The sequence below is a fragment of the Neodiprion pinetum genome, chromosome 2 (assembly GCF_021155775.2).
Source record: "Neodiprion pinetum isolate iyNeoPine1 chromosome 2, iyNeoPine1.2, whole genome shotgun sequence".
NCBI lineage: Eukaryota > Metazoa > Arthropoda > Insecta > Hymenoptera > Diprionidae > Neodiprion > Neodiprion pinetum.
In genome coordinates, this window is record NC_060233.1 from 36,849,763 (window position 1) to 36,876,995 (window position 27,233).

The 27,233-nt window shown below is 42.4% G+C and overlaps 1 protein-coding gene across 3 annotated transcripts; it reads right to left on the minus strand.

The window, feature by feature from the left end:
- Positions 1–565: 565 nt before the first annotated feature.
- Positions 566–21,395, minus strand: LOC124211324 (beta-1,3-galactosyltransferase 5). Of its 3 annotated transcripts, none has more exons than XM_046610280.2 (4): positions 20,851–21,395; positions 4,396–4,493; positions 3,618–4,202; positions 566–3,252 (listed from the first exon to the last, which is right to left on the minus strand). In XM_046610280.2, the coding sequence occupies exons 3-4, from the start codon at positions 4,171–4,173 to the stop codon at positions 2,759–2,761; spliced, it is 1,050 nt and encodes a 349-aa protein (XP_046466236.1). In that variant the 5' UTR covers positions 4,174–4,202; positions 4,396–4,493; positions 20,851–21,395; the 3' UTR covers positions 566–2,758. The 3 variants fall into 3 exon arrangements, with proteins under 3 accessions (XP_046466236.1, XP_046466235.1, XP_046466233.1); XM_046610279.2 differs by lacking the exon at positions 4,396–4,493 and adding an exon at positions 18,700–18,823; XM_046610277.2 differs by lacking the exon at positions 4,396–4,493 and having other exon boundaries at positions 20,851–21,394.
- Between the last annotated feature and the right edge of the window lie 5,838 nt (positions 21,396–27,233).

Genomic DNA, 27,233 nt, shown 5'->3' on the forward strand with positions numbered 1-27,233 from the left:
TGTCTCCATCGATTCTACGCAGCCATCAAAGAGGCTAGCCTGGCTGAAACCAAATGTTCTCTTGGCAACTCCCCAACCCTCTTGGCGCCTGCAGACAGACTGGAAAGGTGAATTTCCACAAGAGCAGGTCCAAGATTCGCGTGGGTGGAAAACATTATTTTCATGATTCGAGATTCTCGGTACAGTATTCAGTCTATCGTAATACACGAGTACGAATATACGCCGCGCGTGTATATTATCATTTCATTAAGAAAGAACCACTCGGGTTGAGTATTATGCGGACGCAGGTGGATACAACGTGCTTCAACGAAACTCGAAGTATTTAAAATTATCAGCGCAGATAATATTAACATAAAGAAATAAAAGTAAAGCACGTAAAGAAAAAGATAACGAATAATAACAGTCTCACGTACGGCAATAAAAATCAGCGTACACATGTCATAGAGTTACTCCGAATCCGTGACTAAAAATCGTCACGTTCGTTATATATGTATAAGCTAATATCAGAGTTGAAAAAATCGTAAGATAATTTTTTGTAATTTATTTCCATATCTAAATCACTATCCTAAACTCTTTGCGAAGTTTCCAATTCGCATAAAACGCACATTACTTTCTTCCCTAGAAATTTTTATTCTTTTTTTTTTTTTCCTAACAGCCTTTTGATCCGTTATTCTAACAATCTAGACTTTTTAGGCGCGTCTGCGGTCGATCGCGACTTTACCCTCGCGATTCCGAATACTTGTCACGTAGTTTTATGTAATATACATATACAGTTCGGTATACATGTATATACATACATGGATATGTATATATATATATACATATACATATATATGTATATGTATATATATATACACACACACACATAAATATATAATATTCGTAGTAATTTAAACTTACGCGGTACATACATACGACAACACATTACACAGATAAGGTACTTGATTTATTATTGGTCGCCTGATTAATAAGCTCCCTGAATTAAAACTTTCAGTTGTTTAATCTTCAAACGCCCGCACGATGGTTTGTCTATTATATGTATAAGATCGAACATCATCTAGCTACTATACGAATTATCACGCGGTATAATCCATATGCGGTATAAATATTACAGTTGGATAATTGTGCCGATAGTCGCAACAGCGTGGATCGATTTGCCCTGCAGTTGAAAATTATAGGTATCGAATTGATTAATTCTGACTTATTATTCGCGTGCTTATTTTTTATTTCTATTTTTATTTTAATTGTTTTTTTAAATTTTATCAAGCAAGAAAATTCGTTAGTTTAATTTGATTATCTATACGTTGGTCTCTCCCCTGCAGGCAATAATATTTCCATCGAACGTACAATTTCACTAGTAATAACCTTACGATGACACACGTGACGTGTGGCCGTTCGACGCTTTACCAGAAATAACAATTTGTCAGGCGACATAATTTATGCATTCTTCCATATGATCCTATCGACGTTATAAATTATATCGATTAAATTGAATGGGTCTGAATTTAGGGGAAAAAAATCCACTCTTCCTTACCCAGTCACCTCGGAGCTACGATAAAACATACATGTAAGTGTATGCATATTATACATGTACAGTAGGCTTAAGGCGGTGATTATTTACGTTCTTCAAGAAACTCGAAAGGCGAGCCACGACATCGCATCGGCCTGTGCCGACTGTAAGTATCGTCAGTCCGTGCCGTCGTCTAAGGATAACGTCTACTAAGAAAATATAATTATACCGAAAAACCAATTAATGGATTTGTCTTACTACCGAGGGAATGCTGGTCGTTGACCAACGATAAGGCTCAAATATACCGCGAGACGTGTCAATGTGCACTCGTACAACGGCTTGCACGAAGGGACTGTGCACCAAGAGACAGGGCAAAGTTGTTTTTGGTGCCTTGAGTGACAAGATCTACTCGCAAGTGACGCGATGTTACTTCAATCTTTCATACACGTCTGAAAACAATTATTCTTCCTGGCTCAGACTTTTCAAAAAAATTTTTTTTCCGAGTTTCAACTATGTTCACACGACGGTTGTACGTAATGCGTTTGATTATGATACCGCGAAATTAGTCCACCTCGAGCGCACCGTATGTTCTACTCGAACTTGTTGATTGGTGAAAAATTACACGACGCTTCAACGGTAGATGGTGGTAATACTACGAATTGAACAGAAAAAACGTAATTAGCTAATAACGGGTAATTATACTAGCGATAGGGGGCCGGGAAGCTCGTAGCTCTTTCTATCTTTCCTTCCTTCCTTTAATTAGAAACGAGGTAATTGCTCGATCGCAGATACCGGCTACACGCCTTACCATTTTATTTGAATTGTGATAAACTTTAATTACCTACACAAGTACCGAACATCGATGATGATTCGACGATAAGATGTTAATCAACTATCGAACCTCCCACCCCGTGTTTACCTTTTCATTTCCATAGGTCCGAGAAACTAGCCCGCGGATATTCGTGTCCGTTACGGAGTAAGATTTCAATAACCAGCAGACCCGATTCGATCGCTTGAAAGACTCTCACATAGAAACCATCTGCGGGTTGTAATTTTAAAAAACGTTTCAGCGAATTAACAACCTGCGCATATTTCCCAAAAACGATTTACAGATGCCAACGAATCGAAGCAGACATCGCGCGCGAACGAAATTCGTATATCGATAACATACAGAATATATATACATCAATTTCCGCTTATATTTTGGCAAAGTTTTTGGCTGCCGCACCGGCAGCCCGGCACGTCTAACTAGGCCAGAGTCAAGGCCACGGCCTTCCAAAGCGCCCTGATGTCACCCTCGGCCATGTTCGCCGGACCGAAGAGAAAATCACCCGGTGAATACGGGGTGTCGATGAAGGCCTGCATCCTCTCCTGAGTCAGAATCAGCGAGTTCAACGGCGTGTGGGTCAGGTTGATCTTCTTCGCCAGGGTACCGGTTATGTGGACGTCGTCTATCCAGAAGTAGGAGCTCTTCTGCGCCTCCCTGTAGAGTAGAAATACGCTGTCCGGCGAGTACATTATCGCCCAACCGGCGCAGTACACGGGATAAGTTTTCCCGGGATACTCGAGCGGCGAGACTCTCCACTTAGATCGCCAGGAACGCTTCACCATAGCCATCGCCATCGAGTTGCAGAGGATCAGCCGCCTCGCGCCCCACGGCGACAGATCGTGGGCCAGGAACTCCAGTAGCGCCGGGGTGTGAACGAAGACGTCGTCGTCAAGCTTCAGCACGTATTTGGCACCTGCGACACAAAAGGTTAACCAAAAGTTACTTTAAGGTTCATTGGCCCACCTCGTCGAACGTCAGGTGAGAAAAATCGACCTACAGGTTAATCGAACTTTAACTAAAACGCCGATGTCGGTAAATGTTGTCAACGCCGTAAGAGGGGGAGTCGATTCGACACACCTTTCTTTTAATTTCAAATAACGACACACTACGAACCATACTCGAGATAAAAAATTTTCCCATATCCGCGTGTCAGTGTGACGTGCAAAATATAAAAATTAAATGAAGAGCCACGCGACAGCAACAGGTTGTGTGCAGGAAAAAATGATCAACTTTTCGTAAACATACACAGAAGCGTATAAAGGAAGCCCCAATTCTCACCTGGACAGTGATAAGCGGCCCACTTTAGCGCCATCACGTGTTTGTAGGTCATGTTCCTATAGGCGTCCTGAAAATTCCCCTGAACAATGTCCCCGTAGATCCTATCCTCCTCCTCGATTTTTCCTTGCATACCAGGCATGGTGCCGACGAGGAAAAGCACCACGGCCCCGAATCGCTTTTGTCCCCAGGTTTCGCGGATCACCATTCTCTTGGGGAGGTTGGCCGGGGCAGAATGTATGAGCATCAGCAAGAGGGGCTGGGTCTTGTTGCATGGATCATGGTTGATGAGGAACCGGAAGTTCCTTAGATCAATCAAGCTCGTTTCGTCATCGGACGGTAGCTCGGCAAGGGAATAGGGCCTGGCTGGTGCCGATGTGTTTCGAGGCAGTATCAGCTCGTATGCTGGCGACGTAGCCACGATGGGTACCGGAATCGGAGGACCCGGACACCCGTTCAGTAACCAGAAGGATAAACATCCGGTTATCGTGAGGGCGACCACAAACAGAAGGGTGCATGGCGGCGACCCTGGAGCGTGGAGCCGCCGCTTATCCAGCATGCTAGTGAGGCCCTGTCATCTCAGAGATCCTGAAATCCGCAAATAGAGAAAGTATTCAGTAAACCAAGTACGTGAGAACGGGTTCGGTTGGGAGAAAATTAAAGTTTCGCAGTATTCCTGTAGTTCCATGGCGCAAATCGGTAAATGCCGGCATCGGTTATTCTTACTACCATCGTACATCTTTATAATCAAGGTAAGAACAGGCCCGCAGGATCCGCTCACCTTTCGTACACGAAAGAAGCGGTAGTCCTGTGAGACGTGGAGTGATCAATTACGGCTCGGTCAATCTTGGTGTTTGGACAAGGTGTGTTACGAACGAGCTGTGGAAATTACATTTATTTATAGCACATCCGTGGGACACACTGAAGGGTGTGTCTCTTCGAAACAACTCGACATTATACGTAACCGAGACGAGAATTGCTTCGCTAATAGGCCAATGTGGACACGAGGTATTATTATACATAAATACAAGCACACTGATCGTAATATGCGGCGGTCACCACGACGCATGACGTGTTTTATTCAGACAGCATTCAAATCATTCAATTAGCCGATTGACCGTCAGAGGGTATTACGGCTACTGCTACTGCTATTATACTGCAAATAGTTTATAGTCTCTTGCAGAGAATCAAAGTGCCGCAGTGGGAACGCGAGGACGTGTAAGTGATCCGCGATCTGGAAATCGAGTTCGACCGATGAGAAATTTTTAACCAGAAAGTCGGATCTCGGCGCGTCCGATGTATCCGCGGGTACTTACTCAGGTCCATGAAATTCAATTTCCTCCGACCCTTGAAGGACGCAACTCTACCCTCAAAGGCCTCTAGATTCCTGTCTCTGTCTTACACGTGTACCCGTCTTATACCCGCGTCTATGTCGTGGATTCACCAGCTCTATAATAAATTTAGAAAGCACGTATGCAAGCAAGTATGCCAGGTATAAGTTGCCTCCCTGGGAAGGTTATAAGGTATGCCTTTGCGCGTATGCCTGCAGAGTTTCTTGTCAAACTACCAAGCATCTCGTTGGATTCCAAAATAATATACTTGATTGTAAATACTGATGAAATGAAATTTCGGCCCCGAGTATTACTCTTCGCATAAGTGTACCTGCAACGCATAGTCCTACATTCATCATCACTCGCACAACGAAGAACCCTGCGTTCGAAATCTTACATGACTGAAACTCCAATGGTGATAAACGAGTGATGCAAATTCACTCTCATAGATTATACGCGTTTGATTGTTCCAATTACGTACGTCAAAGAATATGCACAACGTATTTGCAACCCAGATAGCATCGGGGAAAAACCCAATTCAGTCACGGTCACGCGATGAATGTCTGTTTATGTAAAAGATAATATCAGCCGTATTGTACGTTTGTATGACAGGCAGTGCAGATAACAAGTCAACTTCCACCTCCGGCCTGCGGGAGATTGAAATACCTTTTACAATCAAAAGTTGTAAATTGCAAATAAACACTGCACGTGGATCACGTGGACTTATAAGTTTCCTAATTGAGAGATTAGTGCCTGGAACCCACACATTCGACATCGTATTTCACCAAGAAGATAAAGAGTCAATAATAGATACCTCGTACCGGAACCGATCGAGAGAAAACTAATGATTGAAAACGATTCGCGTCAATCAATCGTCAGTCAAAAAAGGGCGGAAATACATTTTGTTGTATAGACAGAAAACAAATCGACGAAACAATTTTCACGACTGGCAGCTCATGATTATAACGAATAGTCTCATTGTCAAAGGTGATAATAATATCGTACCTTTCTCCAATTGAATGTCAAGTTTATTCCAGCCACACATTCCGCATTGGCAACAGAAACGATCGACCTTGTCGATGATCCGGTTTCACGATGTGAACACGATAAGAGTTTCCGAAAAAAATCCATGACTTTTGCGAATGAAGACTCGCTATTTATTCTCGACCAGAACCCGATATTCTAACACATAATCACAGTACATCCACCACTGAAAAGATTTATTTACGAAGCGTATATGATCTGAAACTGCAGAATATTCGCAACTTTCAAACTTCGACAATTACTTTTGTCTTTGATACAATTTTTCAAACATTACACTTTCAAACTTCTTCACCGTGAAATTGAAGAACTGAGATAGGTAAAATTCATATTTGTAGAATGAAACTAAAATTTTTTTCTCCCAACCAATGTAACAAAATACCTTGATATTTCCTTGATCGCACTTAACAATTTTTAACATTTCTCGACTCATCCAGATTTTTCATTAACTGTAATCATATGCATCATTGCGATAAATGACAAGCTAAAGTCGGGAATACAATATATTTCTATAGATAATAAGGTATAGTAGTCCGCACATGACTTACGACGCAATTTTAAGATAAATCCTGCAAGGTTGGGGGGTAGCGGTAGATTCCTCAAATCGGAAGATTCCGAGAACGTTGGAGAAAATCTTTCCAGGGATTTGCGTCACCGCAGAGGTATTGATCAGGGAAAAAACATGAAGCCCACTTGAAGCCTCTCACCGAGAGAAGAAAAACATTTTCAGCAAGGTATCCCGCGGGACCTGAAAGGGTTGTGGCCTGCAGAATTTTTTGCAAACACGATTTCTGAGACAGCCGAGTCATCCGCTGTGCTGGATTTAGCCCAAATCGCGAACATGACTCGTACTTGATCGCACTTCGCAGAGCCATATAAAAATTATTTCTTCTAATACATAACGTTATACTGCGATATCTAATATTACATGAGATGCTTGTATGCACGATTTGAAAAAACAATTGAAACTATCGGTGGCGAATTTTTTAAAAATTAGGAGTTCACTCCGTTTAATGGTCGGTACAGCTGCTTCGCCAATTTCGCATTTTCGAAAGTCCCAGCATATTTTCACGCTTCTGTGACGTGCGAGTCTCTTTAATCAAGGACGCTTGATGACACGTCGATACTTGACTCATCGAAGCAGGAAACGAGGATAAAATTTGGCTCCCAAAACCATGATTTACGTATTTTCAAAAGTAAAATCATCGAGCTTCTGCGGCAGAATGGAATTTTTTGTCAGTAAGTAGAAATTTCTTCAATATTAGGAAAAAATTTGATTAATACAGAATCAAAAATCAGATTTCCGTACATATATAGTTGGTCGCATTCAGAATCTGAGAAATCTGATCCGCGAGGTACAATTTTGGAGATTGCTGTGAGGTAAAGCGAATTCGGCACGATCTATCATGCAGGCACATTATTTTACGTAGAATATTCAATTTGCAACTGAAACAACGTGAAGTTCCGTACTCATACCAAAATCAATATGACTGTAACACTCTAGCGCTGAAGATATAATATCGATGAGGTCGTACACTTCAAACATCTACGGGCGAGTCATTTCATTAGCACAAGTGAGTTCTCGCGAATTACGATGACTCGCTAAATAAAGTTGCGGAAAAGCGTTGCAGAATCCGACGCGAAATCTCATCGGAGTTACAATCAACTTCTTTGACCTGTTAGAAGATTTACGGACAACAGGATTCATCCGTACTAACGTTATCGCATGTTAAAAAAATACGAATATCTGCGATTTAAAATTATTGAACCTATGGGTTATTATCGTACCATAAATTTAATCCGGAAAAAAAAATCGTTAGTCAATTTCCACGAGTAATCTTTTTCAACGGTGTACAGTTGCAGCAGCATCGTCAGGCGTTAATAAATTAATATCGTTGCTACCTGCCGCATGCAGGTCTTATTTAAAAATTTCATTTCATGTAGTCGGAACAAGTGCAGCGACAACGAGGAGAACTTTCAACATCGCCGAGGCGGAAAATGTAAAATAATTTTTCGCCCACGAATTATTCATTTCAGCCTGAGTATGAGCCAAGGTACCTTGTACGTCATATACATACATATATACATCCGGCATGATTTAACAGTCAAATCACACAGCGACGCGACGGCTTGTATATCTAACCAGCGCAGCGAGACATTTTTAATACCCCAGGCTGATACGGCAGACGATTTTACAGCAGGTGTGCCGTGCTCGAAATGACGCGAGTTTTTGAGGGATTCATACGCAGCTTTTACATATTTGTATTATCTGTTGAGCAATTACAGGGGCGAGCGCGAAGAGCGAGTCACATTTAAACGAGACGTAAATGTACAAATATTTTTATATGCTGAATACAGCGGCGCAAATTTAAATTCGTTTTGCAATGCGAATTTCGACATAAGGATCTCAGCTTCGTCGTAAAGACGTTCTTTTCCCTTTCTTTTCGTTTTTTTCTCATTCAAGTCTCCCAAGCTCTTAACTTCGCACCCCGAACCCAAGCCCATTCACTCCTCCTCCGATCCCGTCGTCTGTCCTCGTGACGCAAACCTTTAACTATAATAATACCTACGTAGTTATACGTGGATTGCGGCCGTATGAGGTACCGTGGCAAAAGCGAACAACGGTGATCGATAAATAATACCTGAGAGGTTGAAGGCTAGAGTCAACGAGCAACAAACGATGCCAAATATCCTGTTACAGGACGTATCGATCATTCATTCATACACGGGTTCGTAATTCGGAAGAAAAACAGGCATCACCAATTGCTTCGTTTACGTTCCGCGCTTTGCAAAATTCCTGCAAAAAGGTTGAGACCGCATGGATGATGGATGTAGATTGTGACAAACGGCATAATCGATCGAGGATCGTATTAATTCAGCGGATTGCTTTCGCATTGGCGAAAAATATTTAGGCATCGGATGTCCCGAGTTCTCGGATGCTCATTCGATCATCGCGGCAAAACGTGGCTGCAGCAGTACTCGCTTCTCGCGTTACTCAACATAGTGCAAAGTTGTACAGCGATGAGAGATCAAATCTCTTCCAGGTACCTACGACCTATACCGGGCTAAATCATCACTGCTAAATCTCAGCACTTGAAATATTATACTCTCCGAGTTTCTGCTATACAACGACCAAAGCCGCGCTATATATTATGTATTATATATTATATATATATACATATATACGTTACAAATATCAGAAACTCAATCCTAGCGCTTTCAACTTCGTTCCCTTTGGTATGAACTTTCGACTAAGTTGGAAAACTCTCGGCGTGAAGATTTACGGAACGAATGAACGCTCCGTTGCTGATGGATCAGACGCAGAGAATGATTCGTTTGAAAATGAACTTGTTGAATAATTTATTTCGAATGCTTAATAAAGTTTCCTCAATCACGGCGAAACGAATATCTGGAAACAGTGAAGAAATACCAACTGAGCAAAATTAAACTTTTCCTTCGATTGTTTCGTATAAAAATTATGTACCTATACATTAAAATTACGTACTGCAATTTTATCAAAAATTTTTTCTCCGTCATTGACAAATTGTTGATTAGGATTGTATGAACGAAGATCAGTCGTTTATAATTCTTTTTTTGTAATCACTGGAAATAGCTTGATAGATAAAGTATAGTATAAGTACGTATGACTTCGTTGATAATTTTGAAATATGCATAACCGACATCTACGAGCGCTGATAAAAGTAAAAGCGATAGCAGGCAACACGATGAAAGGTAGGCAACGCAACATGCTGCAATGTTTAGTCAGATGCAGGGTATGCGGGGAGAAGCCTGATGGAAACCAGCTGATTATTCTGGAGTAAGAAACTAAAATGAAAAATGGATCGATTGCATTTTATAGAGAAAAAATAAATGGCAACGTCGAAGAAAACTAAGACCGAAGAAAGGACAGAGGCATTTGTGAGACTGGCTTTAATGACCGAGAGGCGAGTTTGCGCGTCGTGAAACTTTATATCCTGCTGTAATTTTTCCGGGCAAAGTTTTTAACAAAAAGAATCTACGGGAGAAGCTCGCTCTTGTTTTAACGATCTGGAAAGTTTGCAGCCCGTTTCCCTCTGCCAGTTGCACGCGAATCTCAGTTTAAAACCTTGGTTCGAGATTTGATCGAGTAAGAGTACGAGTAAGAAGCGCTGAGGGTGAGAATAAAAAGAATCTCGTTCAAGAGATATGCCTACTCAATGGAATGGAATTGCGTCGGCACACCGCTGTCGTAAAACGACTAACGCGCGAGTACTTCGAAACATGAAAACAGAGTGTCAGAGCGAAGGGCTATATCGCTCAGATTTCCTTCGGCAATTTATTACAGGTTCTTAATCCAAAGTCAAGCGTAGACCGTCCGTCCCATAAATTCACCTCTCGCAAGTTTGTATTACACAATTTCTGCAAGGCGTCCAAAACAGGAGGGTGAAAAGCTCGGCTTGCATCAACAAAGACAAAATTATTTCAGAGTACACGTATAATGGACCCGTTTGAAACCTCATTACGATTTGACTGACGACTTGAGAAGATAAGCCAGCAGCAGTTTCGGTTTTTGGAATTGCGAAGGAAAAACGATCCGAGACGGTTTTACAGGATAAATCCATCGGCTGCTCAATTTTGACTAGTTTTTTTTTTCCCCTCGATACTTACAGTCGTAAGGGTAACGATTTACGCAAGGTTTGGTAATTGCGAAAGGGTCGATTCTCATTCACCCCTCGTCCGGCTCGCGGGGATTCGGGCACTCGAGAAATGATTCAATTTCTCTTTATTACCACAAAAGGGAATAAATTTCGCCAATTTTTGCACCCCTGCGGAGGAACGGAACCTCTCGCGGAGTACGGAGGGAAATGCAGTAGGGGATTGCAAAAACTGGAGTTCTGAAAACTGGAAACTGTCGCTAAGCTAATAAAACGCAAAAATGGAAGAGAAGGAGAGAAAAGCATGATATACAGTTTCGGTCATCTACATATTTCAGCTACCAAACCAAACAGGTATCGTAAAAAACCGCAGCTCCTCCTCAGATTCCCATCGGAAGTGAAAATCCGCTCGATCGCGAATAAAGAGCGAATGAGAGGAAGAAAACAGACTTTCGGTTAATCCGTAAATCAGACACGTAATCTCGGTTCATCGTCCTCGACTTTCACTCGCTGTCCGGCAGGCTGTAACGAAACGCGGAACCCGGAAGCGGACTGATTTATTATCCGCGACATTTAACGTTAAGTAGCGTTCAATCGCTTGACAACGGACTAAGCATAGCTAAATCTTGCATGCGATCCCCGTTTAATGCCCGCGGTAACTCCCGAAGCCTGCCCCAGGACCTTGCAAAAGCTCGTGCCGTCGCCGATTACATCGAATTATCAGATCGAGCTCGTAAATTTCAGCCCCCCGCAAAAAGTTTCTTGCCTTTTCCGCGCTTTTCGTGACCGCGGAACGTTGCGTCTCACCGCATTCCACCAGGTCTTAACCGGAGGTTAGGATGAGGGTCGTAGGGTGAAGGGCAGTTTCAGTGATGCGAGAACCCGCAGATACGTGTCAATTTTTCTGATAATTTAATCAAGTGACGACGAACCGAGTGATCGATAATAATCGTCGTTCCGTACCGCTGTCGAGAATTAACTCCGGATACAAATGAGGAAAAAGAAATTTGTATCGAACGGACAAACAAAAAAAAAGCGAGTTATTGAAACGTGGGAAAATGACGTCGAGTGTGTCAACTTTTGCGCCTGCGGCAACATTTTCCTGTGTAGATTTAAACAGCGATATCATAGAAATTTACAGTCCAGAAATTACAGATTTAACCACAATCGTTACTTGCAAATGTTACCAGACTTGCTGTAGATTCTATACTGCAAAATACTGCTGACACGACAAGTGTTGACATACTTTTTTTTTTGCGAGTATATATACGATAGACGTACATCACCAACCGCTCGATCGTACCTATAATCGATCAGGCTGAATGGATTAGAATCTAATCTGATAATTTTCCTGCAGCAAATAAATCCGAATATATTGAAAAACGCAAAGAGATACAGAGAGTTACACTTACGTGGAACGTTCTGCAAGGTCTTCAACTGTCAACTTCAATTGTTAGACGAATATAGAGACGTTCGCGTGAGTTTGGAGCCAATATTAATGGTAAAATTACTCCAGCAATGGCTATATATTTTTATGAAGAGCGTAAACGTGGCATGGTGGAGATGATTAATTCGATTTCATTTATCGGGTATGAATGTGATCCATACGAGGAAAGGTAGGCATATTCCGGGCTGATCATTTGCTGTTCGACACGAGGAGGTGCAAGTACGGTGATTCATTTTTATCCAGGAATGAAAGAGATGGTCTAATTTTGGCATTGTCATTGCACAATTTTAATCTGTGAAACGTGCGTTACATGAAACGGCGAATGCGAAATGACGCGGTGTTCGGTGCCTGGAAATTCTTGTCGCAATTAGCGTTCGCCGTATATGTATAGCAGCTGGAAAATTGAATTGAATTTTAAATTAATTTCGGTCAGCCTTCGTCAACGCGAAGAGCGAGCCATTCCGTACCTGCCAGATTGTTATTGCTCTTATTGTAAGCCCCGAGCGGTGATTACGTGGAGTTTGCCATTTTCTCCACGCAGAATGAATTTTCAATAATTGCGCAATTAACAAGCGGTGGTTGAAGAATACCAGAAATTTTTACACAACTTTGGGTACAATGTCTGCGATTTATTCTCTCGTTGCTAAAACGAACCACTGTAATATAGTTAACGATGAACGCGCGTGGTAAAATCCGCGTTAGCTCTGCGTGCACGAAGGAGACAAAAGGATTCATGAATTATGGATCCCGAGTGTTAACACGTTGAATCGCGTTAACCTGATCTCGATATAACAACCGGAGGAAATTGAGAAACGCGTTCAGAAGCCGCTGTAGTACGGGCATAAATGTAAAAGGCGCGTAAATCGAGAACTGGTTAGACGTAGAAGTAGGCGTATAGATAGATATTGCATAAAAAGAAATAAAAAAAGCTGCATTTGTTGTGCTATATAACTTTGCGAAGTATAACGTTGATTCAACTCCTACAATTGCTGGAGATAACATAATTATTCCTGCTAAACATTAAATGAAATAACTTATACCCTAAAATATTTTCCTATTATATCGTCAAGTGCAACAAACTTCGCTGGAAAAACATTTATTAATTTCATAACCCGTAGAAATTTCCGATCGCCTAATTTTTCGCAAAGTTATCATCCCAGGGTAAAAATTCGCGTCACAATGCGTATAAATGGCCTGCGTCTTCAAATTGGCAAAAATTTGTATGATTTTCATCGCGCTTCTTGCCACTTAGTTTTATCGTTCTCCATTTTACGTCAACAATAGCTACCCGTCTATAAAATTGGCGAATTAAATTCATGCACGGGTCCTTTAGTAGGGAAAATGAAAACGCCGATTGGGCCTTGGCTCGCAAAAAAAATTTTATAGGCATTGAGCAGTGAACGTAGAGGTCAGACCCGCGTATAACGTACCTTTAAAAATGTATAACGATGCCAACGCATACACCCATACCTGCGATAAACGTAACATTGCAGCTCTGACAATGAGTAGGACATTCGAGTGTAGGTACTTGATATCTATAATAACACATCAACGCAAGGTCTTAAGTCTAAGACGCATTTGTCGATGACTTTTTACGCAGCTGTAAGTACAAGTGTGTAATAATTATCTCCGATGAGTCGGTCGGATAATCGAGTCTGCACGAATGATAACGAGGATTCGCGAGAGTTGAATTTCTGCAGACAGTCTTCCGTTCCGTTATCGCGTTCAGGATGAATCCACCGCGAGTTCAACAATCGAATGTCTGGAAAGTGGCCGGATCCGAGGTTTTTCTACCAAAGTCGAGAAGGAAAGGTTTTCAATCCTATTTCCGACAGGGACGAAGTCCGCGGCAAGGGTGTCCGAAGGGTTGATCCATTCGTCACCGGGACTGGACCACCGTAAAGTTGGAAAATCCACGGCGACGCGCTCCTGCGAAATAGAGGCTGGGAAATGGAGAGAGTCACGGGTAATAGAAAGGAATGGGACACCCTAAGGCTGCAGCGAAGTGGAAGGGGAAAGGCGAGGAAAATACACACCTCTAATTCGAAGAATAAGCGCGTGGGTGTGAGCGATAGCCAAACTCCAGGTGCGCCAGCCGAGTTTTCCAATAAAGTATTGAGATTTGCAGGAAAATCTGGCGGAGTCCTCCTCGTTCGTTTTCTTGCGTCAAAATTTATCGCAGCTGCCTCTACAACGGGGGAGATATATCGGTAGACTCTTAACAAAAACTGTAACATCTGTCTGGCTCTACACGGTCTGACCCACGTGCCTGAGTGTGTGCGTTTGTGTTTTCCTGCGTGCTTCGAGGCTTGTTAAACTTCGCGGACGCGTAACCGTTGCTTTAGCTATAGGAACTGCTGATTGTGAGATTAGTATGAATTGTCGCAAAGTTATACGGTATGAGAAGTGCGGAGTGCTATGCGTAAGAGCCATGGGGATACATGTATAACGTAAACTGCGCGACGAGTGAGGGTGACGCGTAGGGCCGATAACGGAATGAGGTAGAAAGTCCAACTTTTGGAATTTGTCATTTCAACTGCAATTGGATATGAAACGTGGGAAAGTTTGGGAATCTCGCTTTTGAAACGAACGGATCGCGGACGAATGAAAAGGAGATTTACCGTTATTGGAAAAAAATTGTTTTACGTGACTGCCACGAGGGAAAGTCCGCGCGGGGTAATCGAGGTATTTAACCTTTCGAAATCGCAATTCAATCAATCGGGAATAAAATTGGACATCGGAATACATTGAGTCAGGCAACTGGTATACACTTTATGGTTTGCCGTATAAATTGGAAAGAATGAAATTAATTACGCCGAGCAATTACAGTTTCACAAGAAAATGGCCCCCGAGCACCGAAAACAAAGTTATAAATTTGACCGAAGGTACCTAGTTGTGCCGCTGCATATCGCTGATATCTGGCAGAGGGATTAAACACTCGTTCAACTGGTATTAAAATAAACTAGCTTGTGCCACAGCGAGCGTGAATACTAATTGAGATGAGGGTGTTGGTCGCGTGTTCGAGAGTTCAATGCTCGTCAGCGAGGGATTAAACTGCAATTCGCCAACTTCTCTTGATTACATTATACGTCACTGCACGTGGAATAATCTTCGTATGTAGGTATTGTACACACTTTCCAACCTGCGTATTTATTCACGCCGAATATTTCGCGACATTTGAACCGAGTCCGAGTCGCGAGCGATAAGAATAATTTTCCAAAAGTATTTTTCACCCATGCAAAGCCTGAATTTGCGTCGTTGCAGTTTCTGATTATTCAGACTCCTGACGGAGCGGTTCGTTGCGTGTCGAATTGATTTTAAATCACATGATACACATGTATCTGCAAGATAATTCGATACCAAATTTACAATTTTATACAAATGACTGCAATAATATTGTACCTTGTCGTACAAGAACAGCAGAGTTCAATTTCGTTCGAATCGTATAAAATTTCAGGATAATTATTCTGGAACGAAAATTTATTCGGGACTGAATTACATTTAGACTATTACCGAGCCTATAGGCCAAGCAAACGATCAAGAACTTTCACCGATATTCACGAATTCAAGCTATGCCGCGCTGTCAAGGCTTATTATACACCTATATTATACACAAGTAGCTACGAACTATAGACGAGAATTGAATTAAGTTTATCTTACTTAGGGAAGCCACTTTTACGGCCGACGTCTTGCGTCCCGCGATTTGCTTCCTTAAATCAATTAATCAATCATTTCAAGTATCCCCGTGGCAGCTGAACGCTCCTGACCGAAATTTTCCGTATTGCATACAGTTTCTGCGCCTTGGGAGCGTATGAACGCGATATGCGTGCCTGTGCATACGTAATTTTTGCACTCGTTCATAGGTATAATACCCTTCCGTTTGGGAGAACCAACAGCTATAGCTTGGCAAAGAGCGCCATGTGGTCACCAAATGTTGCTATACAGCGGTACACACCCATATACGTGTACCTACATTATACCCAGGTATACTTCTGACTCGAAATTTGACAACTCATCAAAATTCCAAGGGTCATTTTTGGCTCGACAGAGTATAATTCACTCACGCAGGAAGTAATACAAGTTTACGATTTACCATTGCCGAAAGATGTGAAAAAAGAAAATTGCGGATAGGATGAAAAATGGCCCTTTTCAATTTGTATTCAGAGCACGTTTCGTCGAGAGATTTTCATCGGTTTCAAACACTTTAAAAATTGTTACGTCAATTGCTTCCAGTTGATATCATATGGAATTTGGTTGAATAACGAATTCGAAGAAACCCAGCACCGTTGTCGGGTTTCGACTCTCGAAAGAATCAATACTGATATAAAATCGACCAAAATGATTTATGACGTTTCGGAAGATCAAATTTAACGTACACGTATCATCAATATGTGATGAATTACTCCTAAGCCAATTTTATTTTTATTTTTCTTCTTCTACACCACAGTTTCCCAACGATATTCTGCGATAACTGTAGGATCAATTCTAACGATAAGAGGATTTCGAAGACCGTAAATGCGATAGTTATCAAAAATTAACTGGCAAGATCCGTGCGATAAAATATCGCGAACAAAGTGTGGAAAATGGCGAAACGAAGCCGTGAACGAATATTTCAAAAATCCCGCAAGTTGCTGCGTAATAATTATATGTACGGACCTGGCGTAGTATCGCAGGGTCGAACAGGGCTGCTGATGTTCGGTTCCGCTGTGGAAGTTTCAAGGGCTCTGGAGTCCGGGGCGACTGCAGACTGTCTGCAAGGGTGGCTGGGCGAGGTTCGAATCTGACGAAGGGTGCCGGCCGGCGCATATAACACTAAGGGTCGCACACGTGTTTCCCAGACGGAATTATTATACGTGCGGTTCGGTTCCGCCGTTACAATTTATAACGGATCCAACCCCCAGACGACGACGGATCCGAATATTCGTTTATATCGGTTCTCTGCACCCACCCGAAATTCCAGCCCCTGCAGTGCAGATCTGCTCGAATTCAAGGCACAATTCACTGCAGGGGATGAATGCGCGGAACAGGGAACAGGGAAACGTACCCTGCAGGCCGCATTTCAACCGACGGAGGACGTACTGGTTCGACGACTAATTTCTTTTCTAAATCTAAATCTCGTATGGCGAAGCTCCAACACATCCGATTCTTGCCGATCGGCTGACAGAAAAAGGAACAGTGATCGCGAATATAATCTGATAGATATCGTGCGATGCGAGCAGTGCAAGTGTACAACGTATTGATTTGGTGATAAATTTTTGTCCGCCAATTTGCATGGCGAGGGACACGCGTTTCAACAAGATATCCGAGGCTGGGGAAGAGTTTGCAGAAACGGATTTCTGTCCGACGAGTGATAATTACAGTAATATACGTATATGGATGGAGTCACCCCTCAGATTTCAAAATGCTACTGTGGAATTTGCTACACAAAGAATTTTAGTCCGTATAACATCTGGCGTATAACGTGGCGAGTTCCCCCCCCCCCCCCCCCTGCATTTTAAATTGTGTAGAAATCGTGTGGTGAAACCATCATTACTGTTGTAAATTCATCGTGGAAGAACTGCTGCATAATCACGAGGTCGAAGTTAGTAACGTTACTGCAACGACGCATGTTCCGAAAAATCGTTACTTCGCTACTTTAGGGTTGTCTGAAATGTAGTTAACCATAAAAAAAAAAGTTGCTCACGTTTTGCAAAGCCAACTCCTTGAGAGTCATCCTACTAAAGCTGCACAATAATACGTTTTTAAACCCTTATGTTTCGTTACGTCGACGTTACTGATTTCAGTCTCGTGCCAAATCTCCAAGAAAGTAGATCCGTTCCTTAGTTCAGCCTGTTGTGACGAATTAATTGACTGATAAAACCACGGATTCACGTTTGCGTGGTTTTAAAGTGAAGAAGCTGTGTTTGTCCGCGGATCAATGATCCGCGCTTCGATAAACAGATTAGCGAAACTGCATCGAGTGATTCGTGCGGATGTGGCTGTTCGGACGGGAATCGGAATAGAATTCCAATTCTACTCTAGTAATTTTTGGTACGCAATTGCAGAGCGGCAGCGCATTGCGGATTCGCAAATCTACGGATGTACACGATATGCACAAGGAAGGTGTACAGGTGTGCTATTCGAAGCAACCAAGATATGCTGAGTAGAAAACGCAATTCGGATCTGTGAGGCGAAACGCTTCGCGCATAACAATTTTTATCGTCTCTTCGTTAGTTTTGCACAAATTGAACGTGTTAGCACTGGCTCGCTATCTACTCAACCATGAACTGTGCATTATTCATTATCAGCAATTGTGAGTGTCGCTGTGTAAATTCAAGAGCTATACAAGTCGACAAGATCAACGACCAAAGTCAAGATTCACGTTCACGTATTTTATGGTCAAATCTTCTTCTAATTTATAAACTATACCTAAGCCAAAGTGCAGAATAATTATTTAAATTCGACTGTTGAAAGGTCCTCGTAAATGTGTACAATATTTTTTATCATTTCCACCTTCAAAAACTTTAATTCCAGGCAAGAAACATCTCCGGAATTATTGAAAAGCGTGTTTATAACAGATAGACAGAACGAAAAGTCGTGCATTAAATTTTCTCTGGAGTTGCCATAACGGTCGTATAAAAGTTATCAATTACCTCAAACTTTTTGGCCAAATGCCATTTTGACACCGGGAAATGTTGGAAGTTTGAAAAGTTTCATACAGCGCACGTTCAACTCTCGTCCGGGGGAATGTGAAGATTTTTCAGCCGCCCATTTAATCTAAATCAGTCAAGTGATTAATTATTTGAAAATTGATGATTAGGTATTATTTTCTACCGTGTGGGACCACGTAGGTAACAAAATTTTAGAATATGCTTTGTGAATCGTCGTGATATAGACGAGTCATACATCGCCAGACGCGTGTTCTAAAGGTCAGAATAACTAGTTTTTGCCGAATCGTTGGTGATTTTGTTGCCTTGAGAATAATTTCTTACACATCACCCGGCTGACCACGGTATATCTTTTGTGGTCGAATTTTTATTCGTTTATTTTTATTTTTCCTGACAAAAGGTCTAGCGAAATAGATTCCTCCTTATAATTTGAACAGATAAGAAAACTGGCGTCATTAAATTGCGCATTTAATTAAATTAAATTGAATACAGTAAGCATTAAATAGTGAGAAGCGCGTAATCCGCTTTTTCTCACGTATCAAGTTCATACATAATCGAATTGGGGAAGACCGTTTCATCAAACTAAGTAAGTGTTTCGCGTATGCGTGTAATATTTACTGTAATCAGCGTAACGATCAACTCTATAAAATTCAAACGAGAGCCAATTAAAAACGATCAAAAATAAAATCTCTCGGGCGTGTCGTTAACACGTGAATCGCTATATGCATCTAATAATTAACGTAAATATTTATTCCAGCTCTATCGTTTGCAAGCTCAAATTTCTGCACATAATCAAAATCGTTTGATAGCTACACTTGAGCTGTTGCACATGCAACATGCCTGGTGTGCCAACGGTGCAATTTGTGAAAATTGTTTTACATACGAACAACTTTTGAATCGTCGATCGTCCTACTAAATATTATAAAAATTATGTGCACTAGAGCTTTTCTGGGTACACAATCGCAACGACTTTTTAAATGTGCAGTTAATCCGATTTAATTTCCGCTTCAACGAACACTTTAATAACCGTAACAACGCTTTTCAACTCTTTTGAAAGTAATTCTTGTCCGGTTTATTCCCTCAATCTTTTTCTGTATCCACCTACACGACGAAGTAAATTACATCAGTGAATATTAGTCCACCAATATTTATTGTAAGCTAAACTATTACAAATCGATCTTCTTCGTCGATGGAAAGAATATTCAATATTGCGACTATGAACGCAGCTATCAGATCTTGCATTTTGAACCGAATAACTGGGATTACTTTTTGGTTGTAACTTTTTATACCATTGTCAGCGATGGCACAGACAATATCCTTATATTCTTGGAAGACATCCGACGCGTAGATAACCAATTATCAGGACCAGAACACGGTGCATAGTGTCGTTATCTGAACGGCGTTTAATCACTCAGAAAGCAGAACATTTCGAAACCAATAAACGAATTTAATCGAGCGTAAATTTACGGTGAAAATGGTTTCACAATTTCACGCACAACGAACATCGACGACTAAGATCATCATCGTGCAGTGCCTCGACTCGAGTTTCGTAAATTTCCGGATCTTTTGTTACCAATTTATCCTTTAACGTGCCCAGTTAGCAAAAATTTCGTCGTTCGAAGCGTCGTTCTTCCAGGAAGGTATTGCCAAGGCCCTGAATTCCAGCCTCCGAGTTTCACATCGTGGATACAACCTATGCTCCGCTGAATCGCAGTTACAATCACCGAATTCCGAGTAACGGGAATTCCGCAATTGCTGTTACCTGCTCACAGGTAGGTATATCCACGGACGCACCGTACAAAGTTATACTCGGGAAAAAGGCACGGTATTCAGGATTACGGATGAGATAAGGTCACGGCTGAGGACACGGTCTCTTTTCCTCGGATTTACGAGACGAGGAACGACGGTGGAAAGCCGGTTGTAAACCGGCGTAGGGAAAGAAGGTTTGCCGGAACCTTAGCATCTGCTCGAAAGTCGCGGCGTGCTCGTTGAAATCGAGCGGGAGAGAGACGGAGGGAAAAAAGAAAGACAGAGAGATACAGTACGATGAGCGTGTCGGCCGTGGAGAGGAGAGGAGAGGAAAGGTGGAAACTGGGAAGGAAGGAAGGCCAGGCAGGCAGGTAGGGCGGCGGTTACCTGGCCGTGCTCGGTGAACTCGAGGACGGGCGTATTCAACGTGCGGATGCTGTAGCGCCGAGGAGGAGCAGCTCTCTTCTCTTCTCCTCTCCTCTGCTCTGCTTTGCTCTCCTCTCCTCTCCTCTCCTCTCCTCTCCTCTCCTCTCGTCTCGTCTCGTCTCGTCTCGTCTCTTCTCTTCTCTTCTCTTCTCTTCGCTATCGCCGGTCGGTCGGTCTTCTCTCACTTATTGATTGCACTCGCGACCACGAGGCTCTCTCCGCACTTTTCCTTACACTGGCACCGTTTACTTCGCCAGCTATGAGCTCAGCCTATCGTCAGCTCAAGGCTCCCGGGTCTCGGCGTCGCGACGCTCTCTCCTCCTCGACCGCCTGATATTTAGCTGTCAGAAACACGCGAACGCGACTCGACACGGGGCACCGATAACCGACCGCAACGGGAGGGACGCGCGGATCCAGCCTTACGCGGGCAACGACTGACTGACGCCCCGGCGTCCCGACGCCCCCGACGCCCCCGACGCCTCGCGGACGACGCGCGACACTAGCGGCAAAGCCGCGAGCCTTTCGACTACCGCCCAGACACGATCGCCGCCTGCCTTCTTCTATTCCTGCACCTACGCATCGACGCGCAATCGAGCGCGATCGCTCTTTGTACGAGTAGAATTCGACGGAGGTTCCTGAGTGCCGATTGTCGATGGACTTTTTCGCCGGGGGTTGATCGGATCTGCTTCTCGTGCGGAGTTTCAAAATCTAAAAAGGGCGGACTGTAGGAATTTGAAATTTGAAATTTGAAATACCGTAGGAATGAATGAGAATAACAGCACAACATATTACGGTAGAATCGTCGGTATTCGGGCGATTCTAGGTTTGCCTTTTGTATCGTACGGTGCCTTTATGCGTGCTGACCGATAATGTGTAACATAGATTGTCGTGTTTTAGCAAATTTAATGTTTTTGACGCTTGTATTTCTCTTATCTTTATGTATGTTTTAACTCCCATTCGCAGTTTTTGACTTCGGTGGCTGCTTCTACAATTATTTCGTATGTGTCTTACGCGCAATCAGTCCGAGTGATTTTATTTCAATTTTCCAGAAATGATGTCAATGGTATTGATTTCAAGATTTTTAACTACTGTAAAACTTATTATGCAAGATTACTGAAAATAAGAATGCACACCACACGTGCAGCCAAATGCTTTTCGCTTGATTTCAAGTGCCAAACATTTGAACAAAAATTGTTTGAAAATTGTTACTAAAATATTATACACGCATTCTATTATAAATAGTGCACTAATTTTTTCACGGTGGTGATAATTACTCCAGCAATATTAATAATTCAGCCTTCGAAACCAATATCCATAGATTTGTATTTTCTCCCACTGTCAACGAGATGTTTGCGTACAATCATATACAACTTTTTACAAGTAACACTTTCCTATGGTTAAAAATGAACATATTACCGTTTATCAGGTTCGACGTAACTTTACTTGAATTGTACGTCGAGTGCATGCTTCAAAGTTTAACTGACCTGAGTTAAAATATGCTGCCACGTGGGTGAGATAAGTGAGTGTGAACCGAAAAGCATCTCTCTCGTCAGAGGCCCAAGTGGGGCAGAGTTAAAAATGTCTCGTCAAGCGATGGGCGAGGGAAGGCAAACAAAAATTCTTCCTCCTCCGGCGTCCCAAGACACGGAACGTGGAAGGCGTCGCTAAAACAAACACAATTTACCGTGCTCGCGTAGCATGCACAACCTTATGGATACCTAGGCGCATATACGATAGGTACACCACTATTGCACATATAGAGAAGGTGGTGTTTACAGTTTTTACGATTCACGTGAAGCAACGATGCTATACCCATAGAATCGATGCCGCGCTTCCGGCATTCGTCGAGAGAAAATCGTTCGCTAAAAACGCTACTGATCTGGATAAGATTTTATTACCAATTATAGGTACCGATACCGAGAATCTCGTTGCACTCGAGGCGATATACACTCGAGCTTCGGCTAAACAGCACTGAAAATTAAGGGTAAGGACTAAACTCCGTCTAGTTTTTCGCCCTGAAGAGAAATGCCCACGCAAATCCCGTTACCGTGAAAGTACGCAGGTACGTATTATAATCCTCGCTTCGCAATGAGATCCTTTCCCGTACTGGTGCCCCGCCTCGTCCTTTTCCTCCTCCTCCTCCTCCTCTTTCCACAATTCCCCGGGGTATTTCGGACGCTCGGTGCTTTTAATAATCTTCTTATCTACTCCGACGTGTACATATACCCGTTGGTATATATACCTATTTATTACCGCACACTGTATAAACATTTTGCAGGAGTTGCTTAAAATTCAGAGGAAAGAAAAATTATTCGGAGAAATTTTTGCTGACGAAATCAGTGCAAATTGGATACCGATGAAATTTCGCATCGAATAAATCGCACGTACAATACGCGGATTTTAAACTACGCACCTTTGAATTCCTACTCGCTAATCTACGCTGGGAAATAGAGCGGAAAAGAGAGATGGAAGATCTGCGGGACGCGATCCGGTTGCTAACGATTATTTCAGAATTTTTTCTATTCACCGTTAAACAAAGAAGCGAACGAGATGAAAAATGATGGTACTTGCGGGCCGAACTCGAGCTTTTCCCTTTTCACGCCCTGCGTCCTCATAGACGTGCAGGATTAATTACGTGTCTCTGCGAAACGTGCAACTTTCAAGTTTCAAGTTTCAAGTTCAGAGACGCGCGCGCTCTCATTTCACAATTTGAATTATGAACTCGAAGCTGTTGGCTCCTACTCGCGACGAGCGGTTCCTTGAGATATGGTCTGTTCTGCAGGGTTACGTGAGACTGACGTAAAGCGTCCTGCAGGAGCTCCGGGAGATGGGGAGGAAAAAATATTAGCACGACCACTCGAGTGTAAGACGCGAGCGCGCACATTAGCCTGGTCGTAACAGCGCCCTAATCACGTTTTAAAGTCGACCCATACGCGTCGTTACTTATCCCGTATACCTACATTACCTACGTACTCTCGTACCTATACCCTAACGGCGAGGCTCACGATCACGCCGTCTTCCTGCATAGTTAAACCCGTGTAACGATCCTCTACTCTTCGTATAGTGCCGAGAACAATTTATGGAATTTGTGAGGCCCGTCGGTCTCGATATTAATGGTATTATAATATCGTGTCTGCAGGTGAGTGGAAGCCGGTGACGGTGCCTCAGACCTACGGAAACTCACGGAATCTACACTCACCGGCAATCTCACGTGGAAAAACTATCCCCCCCACATCTCCGTTTCACATTACAAAGCCGGTATAAACTAATTCGTTTTGAATTGGAAATTGGAAAACGCGTTTCTTATGAATGAACCACCCGAGTACTTCACTCGGAATCGAGTCTCACAAATGTAAAAATACATTTTTTAATCCGCCGGGTACAGATCCGTCATTCCTTCGGTCCGAGTGTTTGAACTGCGATAAGACGGGTCAGCACCGAAATGCAACAAGAAATTGACTGCAGTTATTGATAAGAAATGTACGAAAAACAAGAGAACATTTGGTAATTTGCAAAGTCTGGAAGAAAGAAAAGAACGAGGTCGTCTTCGACTTCTTTAATGACTGATAATTCCCAATTTGCAACCGTATTGCCCTTGGTTCGTCTTCAAGAGCCCGCCACTTCGAACCCGTCGACGGGAGATCAGTGCGGTGCTTGCCAAAAAGAGGGGCGCGGATTTAGGAATGGGAAGGAAGTTGTTCGACGGAAAACGGTGTGTGCATGGGTATTACAGGTTTTAACAAAGGTGCTTTCGACTGGCGTCGTGCCAATGAACTTGATCCTTCCTCGCGCGTCATTGTCTCTTCGAGTCTCGAGATTGCGGGTAATCTCTTCATCCCATTCCATTTTCGCGCTTCGCGTCTATGCTTGCGGTACTTCTGGGCACAGCAGGCTTGCCAGCGTCGAAGGAATTTCTTTAAATCCAAAGAAATTAGAGCCCGTTCAAAGAAAAATGAAAACTTGTTTTCTTATTAAGAGATACTGCCATTTAGGCCGGAATCTCAAGACTGATAATGAAATATCTAAATATAGTATGTGAAATAGAAACAACTGACTAACAGTCAACCAACTGTGAGGTTCCTGAGAAAATATCCACCAATTAGATAGCATCTGCAATTTTGAAACACACTTATTTGACAAGTTGGTGGTCCTAAATGTTAAAAATAAAAACATATTATGTAAGTAAAATTTCCTTATATCTTTATGGTTATAATTCAGATTGCAGGATATAAATCTGTCCGTGTTACCTCGTTCATTAGTTATCATTATATATTTCTAGGAAAATTGTCCATGTTATGACGCGAAAAAATGAAGTATACTATGTATCCCTGTATTTCTTGAGTTTCTGTACCGTCGAACATTACTCTTGAAAATGAGAAATGCGAACAGTTATTGTGGCGGCATTAAGACGTCTATAGAATTATTCTGGTGCCATATAAATAAGAGATCTAAAAAATTGTTTTGGCGCCATTTGAAGAAATATTCGTCCGATAGGTTGGCAACGCCGTTGCACTGTCGTTTTTTACAGCCTGCAAGCTCGACTTTGTCGAATAACTCAGACTCGGCGCCGCCCCTGCAGACCACGTGGTATGACTCAAGTGCCGCAACCCCCGGAAAGAAGGGCAAGATTCCAGGGGGTGACTAATGTTCTCAGGCTTGTTACGGAGCTGATTTTCTCCGCTGCTTTCATCTCCGTTCCGACAGCCGCGACACTGAATCCTGATTGCCTAGAGTGATACAGGAATATTGTATTTGCACCAGAAAAAAGGCTGGACCAATTGCAGAATATTATTTCAGGAATCAGAATACCACAACTTTTTAACGTCGCAACTTGAATGGGTTCCAAAACGAGGAAATTGGGTCCGTTTTTTTAGGTTTGCATGTTGTACGCGTTTAATCAACGAGCCATTGGTCAATAAAAGCTGCCTGCCTCAATCCAGTCGTCTTTTGATATCTCCTTTCTTCCTCAGAATAGTATTTCCGTCGTTCCGTTATGACATATCTACGAAGACACACGGAGCTCGTGGAAACTAATCAGACCGCAGATAAAGCTACACCAGCAAACAAATGTGAAGCAGGAAATTTACGTACGGCCCACGGGCCAGCTGACGCATTGCGGTTGGTAATCTCGTTTCGAGTTTACCAACGTCCACCAAACCAATGGCGACATATGGCAACACGGATGTGTAAACGCAACACAATTCCGAGCGCAATCTGAAACTGTAGCCTCACAAATTAGTGTAATTACTTAAATTCTTCATAAACGTATTCATCAAGTTACGGACATTACATAACATGTTAGAAGAGGCGACAATTAGTACTTACTTACCTGATCAAATTTACGAATCGTGTGTTCCGAAAGTGGATAAACTTAAAATATACTTCCAAAAGTACCGAACAGAATTCCTCATCTTTAATCTCAATTCTTCGAGAAGTTAACAGATGTTCAATTTACAAGTAAGTATATTAGGTAAATCAATATTAATCAATGCAGAGAATTAGCCTCGTGGTAATTGAAGGGTTTCAATATGCAGTTGAACTCCTCTTTGTGTTATGGAGTCGGGATTGATGGGGCGAAATCTGTGATGCATCGCGCAGTGAGTTTCAAGCCTTGGAATTTCTATTGGTTCGCAAACAATTGGGCACCATCAATTACAGCTGAAGAGAATAAAGTCAATTGACACGGTTCACGTGACTCATGTTTCACGTGGAGTTAAACGCTAGCAAGCGAGGTCGAATCAAGCGTTTCATCACGTTCAGAGGGGATACTCAAAAGTTTAGAATTTCATCGATCTATCGGGAGAGAGGTACAACAATTCCAACCGTGCAAACAAGTAAGAGAACAAATTGGAAACGCCGTACCGTAAGGAAATTGTATTGAGAAGCAATTCGATATGTTCCTGAAGCGTGCTAAAAAGAATCGTCAAATCGACAATTAATATCCACTGCAGCATCAAGTGACACGGAACCAAAGAGCGTAATTTCCTTTACTTACAATAATTAAAATACTTTCAGATCGTAGCGAAAGATATCTCGAAAATGATCAAGCAGCATTTTAACCGTTGAACAGTGTACGTCGTATAATAACATATTGAAACTCGAACAAAATTTATTGCGCTTCGCATGAATTTTACCATCTCAACGGACACACTCTCATGAGAACACAAGAAGAAATTTCACATTGGTTCTAATCCAAGAAACCTTGCCAATAAAAGATATGAGACTACTTATAATCTTGTGATCTTAAAGCCAAAGTCTAGACTAGCGGCAAGAGAGGCCAGCGGTTAGAGGTGAAAGGCCATTGGAGTGGTATGGATACTTATGGCATGCAAGAAATGCCGAAC